Source organism: Malus sylvestris, chromosome 6 (assembly GCF_916048215.2).
Source record: "Malus sylvestris chromosome 6, drMalSylv7.2, whole genome shotgun sequence".
In the NCBI taxonomy this organism is placed as follows: Eukaryota; Viridiplantae; Streptophyta; class Magnoliopsida; order Rosales; family Rosaceae; genus Malus; species Malus sylvestris.
Genome location: NC_062265.1, coordinates 783,302 through 791,810, shown reverse-complemented (window position 1 = coordinate 791,810; position 8,509 = coordinate 783,302). Strand labels below are relative to the sequence as shown.

Here is an 8,509-nt window from a genome sequence, read left to right as displayed (position 1 = left end):
AATTCTAAGCTTATAGTGAGCTTAGTGAGGTCACAAGGAAGCTCGGAGTGCTTCGTTTGAAGGTTTTAGACGTCGGGATCACTAGGTTCAACTTTGGCCGGTTTTTCTTGGAATTTTTCCGGTGAGATTTAGTTTTTTTAGAGCCTTAAAAGTAGTATATTGTGAAACTACATGCTTGGGGCTTCATTTTGATATAAAATACGAAGAAAATAGTTGAGAAACGAAGGAGAACAAGTGGTTCCAAAACTTGCCCAGATTCCGACCACCGGAAAAACCAGTCCGGCGAGCCAAGGTAGGAGACACGCGTGGGGGCGGTTGAACCCGTGTCCTCCCCGGTGCGTGGGGGCACGTGCCACGTCAGAAATTTTTTCTAAAAATTTCTCGACGTCCGTGACGTCGAGTAGGTCGATGTGGTATATTCATATACCCAAATTGAGCACCGTATGAGAAGTTATTTCGAATTATTGGTTATGTGTTTTAATTAACGTTTCCATAGTTGTTTCGCATATAGGTGACACCTATCTCGAGGACGAACGCATCCAGGGACGTCACGGGGGTTACGACCCATCAACTTACCAGTGAGTGGGCAGTTTTTGTTTTTCGTATTACCTATATACTATTGGTTTTCCCAGAAAATGAAATTATATGAAAATATGTTTTAAAATGCCATGCATGCATATTATGAGATTTTTGAATTGATAATTGATGCATATATATATGAATTGACGCTGTGGATGCACATGTGAGTTTTACGTTATTCATACGATTTATTTTATGTGAATTGCATTGAAAGCTCATAACCTGCACCCTTGGTGTTAATGCTTATATTATTCACCGCACCGCACGCTCGCCTTGGATCCAAGTAGGTGAATGTCGTACAGACCATGTGAGGGTTCCAACATGCTAGTCGTATAGATCGCTAGAGGTGATTCCGACTAGTGGGTGACCATAGTTTATGCGCGCCGATGATTGATGATAGAAGCACTAGAGCGTATTCTTACACCTTTCCATCGTACAGACTACCTTAAGTAGTTCCGAGTGACGTGCAGAGTAGGGCCGTATAGGTCACTGTGGTGACTCCGGCTGGGGGGAATATTGAGTTAGAATTAGCCGTACAAGACCACTGTAGGGTCTTCGGTTATTTCATTATATCACCTGTCATATTAATGCATCCATATTTTTAATCATTGACATTATTGCTGGCATAATTACTGGTTTTTGATAAAATTGATGCTTTGAGCAATTTGAGTAAATATTATGCTATTATGTTATTTTCTGGGAAAGTATACAGGTTTTACAGTGAGGGGTTAGAAATGTTTTAAATGAAATGTTTTGTAAAAATCTTTGATTTTACTGATCCACTCAACTTTGTTTTGCGCCCCTCCAAGTTCTAGTTAGCAGTTGGTGGCTCACAAGGTACTTTTCGGCGTTTTGACAGACGTTCTGCATGTAGGACTCACCTGCGGGTGTTGTACTTTTAATTATAGTCCTACTTGACTGCACCTAGCATCTACGCTCTAAATTCGTTTGTTTTATCTTATAACTCACTCTATTATGCTAGTATGATATCAGTGCTAGTGGTTGCTTTAAATTCCTTCATATTTCTCATATCTCTAACTTCCGTGTCGCGCTTGTGGCTACGTCACGCTCACGTGACGGCCAGCACGCCTTGATTCTAGGATCGGGGTGTGTCAGTTTGGCTAAGTCACACAATAGACAACTTAATTTGGTATCGAATTCGCCATCCATGAGATTCAAACCTAATACCTCTCATTTAAGTATTGACTTTCAGGTACATTAATTCAATATACTATATTTCGGTACATACATTTTGGTATGTACATTTTGGTACATACATTTCGGTATTGACATTTAGGTACATTAATTTAATATAATACATTTCGGTACGTATATTTCAGTACATACATTTCGGTACGTACATTTCGGTACATATATTTAGGTACATATATTTCGGTACGTACATTTCGGTACCTATATTTCAGTACATACATTTTGGTACGTATATTTCGGTACGTATATTTCGGTACGTAAATTTCGGTACGTACATTTCGGTACGTACATTTCGGTACATACATTTTGGTATTGATATTTAGGTATATTAATTCAATATAATACATTTCGATACATACATTTAGGTTTATTATAATATATTTCGGTACAATGTAGGTACAGAAAAGTCAATTATATATATTTCGGCATAGCACAATCATGTATTTATATATTTTGTATCAAATTTGGTATCGAATTCGTCATCCATGAGATTCAAACCTAATACTTCTCATTTGAGTATTGACTTTCAGGTACATTAATTCAACATACTATATTTCGGTACATACATTTTGGTACGTACATTTCGGTGTTGACATTTGGGTGTATTAATTCAATATAATACATTTCGGTACGTACATTTCGGTACATATATTTTGGTACGTACATTTTGGTACGTATATTTCGGTACATACATTTCGGTACGTATATTTTGGTACATACATTTCTGTACATATATTTTGGTACATACATTTCGGTACGTACATTTTGGTACATACATTTCGGTATTGATATTTAGGTACATTAATTCAATATAATACATTTCAGTACATACATTTAGGTTCATTATAATATTTTTCAGTACAATCATGTGGGCACAAAAAAGTCAATTATATATATATTTCGGCATAGAACAATCATGTATTTATATATTTTGTATCAAAAATTTCTTTTAATATTTTCTCATTTATGTTCATTTATAATTAAAGAACTAAATATATGCATATTAATAAAATTAAAATGTAATGTGGAGAGATTAAATAAAAATACACATTAAATAACAAAAATTGGATATAATTTTTGATAAAAGTACACTTTAAGGGATTAAATTGAATATGTAATTTAGCACAAGGTTTTTTTTTTTTTTTAATTTTAATCTTTTGCAATGACTAATGTTCAAAAACCCGTTGTATAAACCATGATTACAAGGTTGAGAGATCCAAGCAATTTACAAAGTTGGAGTGCAATACATGATTGGTTGCTGATGCCATGGCAGAAATGTTCTCATAGTGAAGTGAAGGAGCATCAAAGCTTTAAATGTGTAAGTCCTTGAGTAGCTGCTGAATCTAGACATGCAAATGACATTCATATTCACCGACCATAAATGGTGCCTTGAAAGCATAAGGACTACAAAAGGATACAAGCAATCTAACCCTATTTAGCAGTAGGATAGATGCTTCGCTGTCTTATATTTCTCAATCAAATTTCCAACAGGCACCAACTATATTGCAATCAAGAAATTCGTCTTCGTGGGACGTGGAGTGCTTCTTGGGTTGTGGGTTCTGTGGCGGCTTTAGCAGTTTACTGGTCATGCCTTTATTCATGGGTTTGGGTTTTCAGAGGTTTGGGTTATGGTGGATGTGAGCAGTTCATACAGAATGCTCATCTTTCTGCACATGCATAAGGTCCCTCCTGTATGAACAAACAACAAAAACAAATAATTAGATTAAAAATAAGAAAATATAAAAATAAAAGAAACGATAACTGTAACTGCAACTACCTCATCAGCTCTAACCTCCTCCACAGCTCGAACCTGCTTCATAGCTTGAACCTCCTCCATAGATTGAGCCTCCACCTCAAACGCTCCTTCTCAGCTTGAGCCCCCTCCTTAGATGTTGATCGATATTCTCGCCAATGAAAAATGCAAAGCCTTATCACGATCATTATGACACCCCCAATACTAAAAATTCAACGATGCACTTTGTTATCAATTAACTTTACAAATAACTCAATTAATGTCAATTAGAATTAAGTTTTCAGATTTTACCTCGGTTTTTTTATGCGATCATGGACGATCATAGCTGATAGCCCAATAACTAAAATCATGGATATTGGGGTAAATGACGACACAAATGTAGCAATCGTCTTCTTTGTCAAAGTGGTCCCCAAATACTGCCCTAGACCAGCACAAATGCCCTACAAGAGAAAGGTCAAAAAATTACACATTGTAAACTAACATAACTTACATAATATTATAGATGTTATTAGTTTACAAAACTCACCGCGAATACCCAGCAAAACGTGTTGAAGTCCCAACCCATAACCCACTTATAGGCTCGTCCATGAGTGGTGGCCAGGGCAATAACAAGGCTGGGGATCATAGTTGAAAACCGTACTATGGTTGCAAGCCATAAAGCCTCAATGTCATACTTCTCCATAATGTTTTCCTAAAAAAAAAACAGAGTTATAAGAAGAATTAAATACTTTCCACCACTAGAACATGCTTAACAGCCATTGATAAACAAATAGACCAAAACCATTTTAAAAATTATTAATCAAAAACCATTTTAAAAATTATTAATCAACTTTATGATCTAAAACTATAACATTCTTACCATGAGTACATTGTGGCAAACCAAGCACAATACTGAAGCGACTAGAAGACACAATGGCCAGGTCCACTTCTCGTAAAGAACTTGATGAGCTGCATTGGTCGGGCCATTATATTTTCCAATCAAGAACGCCCCACCAAAAGTAATTATTAGAGCCTCTAGTCTTGGTTGGTCGCTCTTTTTGCGAATAGAGATCGACTGTGTCCTGTTACCATAGAAATAAATAAATAAGTTAGCTTCTAATACGGTGCATATTAATATTAAAAGGAGTTGGACTTTGTATAATTTGAACAAGGTTGTAGCGCACCTGAAGATTAATGAGATAAAATATGCTAATGCGGGGACAACCGATTGCAAGCAAACAGTAAACTGGACTGGCAAGAATTTGGCACCAAATGACAAGGAAGCCTAGGCTAAAGGCATGTTCACGAAAAGGAAAATAGTTATACTATAATTCTTATACAAAACTAAATTTGTGTTAAAAAAAACTTAATCTGTTTCTCCGCTGTGTAATTACTTGCTCGAGTACATGAAGACCCAATATGCGTATGAACAAACCCGATGGACCATTGGTGTGTCAATCCCGCTAAGAGTGGGGAGCACAACTGTATTCAAGTAAGTAATTACACAGGGGAGAAACAGATTAAGTTTTTTTTTTAAACACGGATTTAGTTTTGTATAAGAATTATAGTATAACTGTTTTCCTTTTCGTGAACAGGCCTTTAGCCCAGGCTTCCTTGTCCTTTGGTGCCAAATTCTTGCCAGTCCAGTTTACTGTTTGCTTGTAATCGGTTGTCCCCGCATTGACATATTTTATCTCATTAATCTTCAGGTGCGCTACAACCTTGTTCAAATTATACTAATTCCAACTCCTTTTAATATTAATATGCACTGTATTAGAAGCTAACTTATTTATTTATTTCTATGGTAACAGGACACAGAAAAGTCAATTATATATATTAATTCAATATAATACATTTCGATACCTACATTTAGGTTTATTATAATATATTTTGGTACAATGTAGGTACAGAAAAGTCAATTATATATATTTCGGCATAGCACAATCATGTATTTATATATTTTGTATCAAATTTGGTATCGAATTCGTCATCCATGAGATTCAAACCTAATACTTCTCATTTGAGTATTGACTTTCAGGTACATTAATTCAACATACTATATTTCGGTACATACATTTTGGTACGTACATTTCGGTGTTGACATTTGGGTGCATTAATTCAATATAATACATTTCGGTACGTACATTTCGGTACATACATTTTGGTACGTACATTTTGGTACGTATATTTCGTTACATACATTTCGGTACGTATATTTTGGTACATACATTTTTGTACATATATTTTGGTACATACATTTCGGTACGTACATTTTGGTACATACATTTCGGTATTGATATTTGGGTGCATTAATTCAATATAATACATTTCGGTACGTACATTTCGGTACATATATTTTGGTACGTACATTTTGGTACGTACATTTTGGTACGTATATTTCGGTACATACATTTCGGTACGTATATTTTGGTACATACATTTCTGTACATATATTTTGGTACATACATTTCGGTACGTACATTTTGGTACATACATTTCGGTATTGATATTTAGGTACATTAATTCAATATAATACATTTCGGTACATACATTTAGGTTCATTATAATATTTTTCAGTACAATCATGTGGGCACAAAAAAGGCAATTATATATATATTTCGGCATAGAACAATCATGTATTTATATATTTTGTATCAAAAATTTCTTTTAATATTTTCTCATTTATGTTCATTTATAATTAAAGAACTAAATATGTGCATATTAATAAAATTAAAATGTAATGTGGAGAGATTAAATAAAAATACACATTGAATAACAAAAATTGAATATAAATTTTGATAAAAGTACACTTTAAGGGATTAAATTGAATATGTAATCTAGCACCAGATTTTTTAATTTTAATTTTAATCTTTTGTAAGTACTAATGTTCAAAACCCCTTATTTTTTTTCAAGTAATTAAAGGATTGTAGAGAACATCAGATATTGCAGATGGTGCAATATTGGCTCATATAAGAGGGAAGGACCTCATGGCAATTTCCTTTGGATGTTTTAACCTTAAATGCTAATTTATTCAACGCGGCAAATGTTGCCAACGCGGGCAATAGGGTAAGTGTAATGTAATGTCAGTGTGTTAAGAAGCGCGCTGTTTTTTTTGCTATTAACAGCAAAAAAAAAAAAAAAAGGATGGGTGGCTTTGTGATTGCCATTTCCGGCAATTGAATTGAACTCATAAAAAATGGCATTCATGACTACTTTCTCTTCTCAGTCTACTCACTCACATAGAGTCACCCTCTTCTTCTTCTCCTCCTACCTCCCTCTTGGCTTCGCCTTTGAAGCCTTCGTCTGGGAATCACCATCATCAGTCGCCCACTCCGATTGTTTCTTCGGCCATTTCCTCCCCTCTCTCCGGGTAATGCTTCTTTCTCTCTGTCGGTCCCTTTCATGTTACCTCTATCTCTCTCATCTCTCTCATCTCTCTCTCTCTCTCTCTCTCTCTCTCTCTCTCTCTCTCTCTCCTATTTTACGCACTATGGTTTTCGGTTTCAATGTGTTTTCTGCATCGATCGAAACAGTTGTTGCTGGGTCGAACTGGGTTACTAACAAGTGTTCAAATTTTAAAATCCAAGCCATTCTTGTGGTTAAGCACTAAAAAAATCTCGAATCTTTTACAATTTGTTTCCAACAATCAATTCAAATAAGCAAATCCAAAAGATTGAAATCAAGCTTGTGAGAAAGGAGAGAGGAAGAGAAGACAGGATACAGAGGTAGTACTATTAAGGGTAATTATGATTTTTTACTTGAGTTTTTAGTTAAAATTATAAGAAGTTGGAAAGTTTGGCTAAAATTTATTTCCAACCTCTAAAATTGGTTATTTTTCGAAATATCTCATTTCATTTGACAGCGATGAATTAGGTCTTGTTTTTAGAGAACAATTCGTGAATAAATTGCCCTTGAATTAAGGTGTTTTTGTTCTTAGAAAAATGCTTGAATTTATTTTTTGTGGTTTACGTTTGTTTTTATTTGTTTATGGTATACGTTCAAATAGTCAAACGAAACTAGGAGGGAGACTCTAATGGATGCAAGGACTATATCCATTATTTTTGCTATGCTTGTCTTGGGCTGCCATTCTGTTTCTGCAACCATTTTCAGAAAAATCCATATTGACGTAGAGAACAGAGTATTACCAAAAGCTGATGTCGAACTTCACCGCAAGTCCAAGAATGACGACTTGGGCAGTCATGTAATTCCACCTAGCGGAGCAGACAACTTTACATTCCATGACAATCTGTGGGACACGACCCTCTTCTATTGCTACATGCAGTGGAAAAGGCCAGATGGCAAATGGGTCAAGGGCGCCTTTAAGATATACGAGCCCAAGAGGGATCTAAGACACTGCATGCATCGTTGCAAGTTGCAAGTGGCAGATACATGCAAAAGGCATCTTCTCCTTCACCCTTGATACCAAGCGGTGGAAAAATCTCTACAAGGACTTCACTATTGAGGATAGGGCAAGTTCACCAAATAATGCTCTGCCCAATGCATACTCTTCATTCGTTTTTATTACTCTCGTGGTGCACTCTTTGTTCATTGTATAAACCATGATTACAAGGTTGAGAGATCCAAGCAATTTACAATTAGAAAACTGGGAAAAGTAAAATTATTGTTTTTAACTTTTAAATACCTGCCAAGTTCCCATGTTAAGCTTCCTATCTGTAATTGGAACCCTGCATAAGAACCATGAACATGTAAATGTCAAGGAGGCCACAAATTCCTCATGTAATTGAGCAAGTTTCTGCCAAAGACTTCTAGAGCTGTAAATTTGAGTTTGGTAAGGTATGACATATCGGTGTAACAAAGGGAACAAAATTGTGGATAGTATAAAATTGTGGATAGTACTATGGAAAAAGATATCTATAGACAAAAAGGTAGAACATTCCGCTTGTATTATACATGTTTGGTTTAATTTTAGCATGAAAATCTTCAAGTTTTCACGAGTATATTGATTTACAAAAACTTCTAAGTTTC

General features: G+C 35.3%; 1 protein-coding gene across 1 annotated transcript; it reads left to right on the top strand.

Annotated features, from left to right (window-relative positions):
• Positions 1-6,686: 6,686 nt before the first annotated feature.
• On the top strand, positions 6,687-8,126 carry LOC126625964 (S-protein homolog 5-like). The gene is made up of 2 exons (XM_050295094.1): positions 6,687-6,893; positions 7,530-8,126. Exons 1-2 carry the CDS (start codon positions 6,720-6,722, stop codon positions 7,941-7,943), a joined length of 588 nt encoding a protein of 195 aa, XP_050151051.1. The 5' UTR covers positions 6,687-6,719; the 3' UTR covers positions 7,944-8,126.
• The last annotated feature ends 383 nt before the right edge of the window (positions 8,127-8,509 follow it).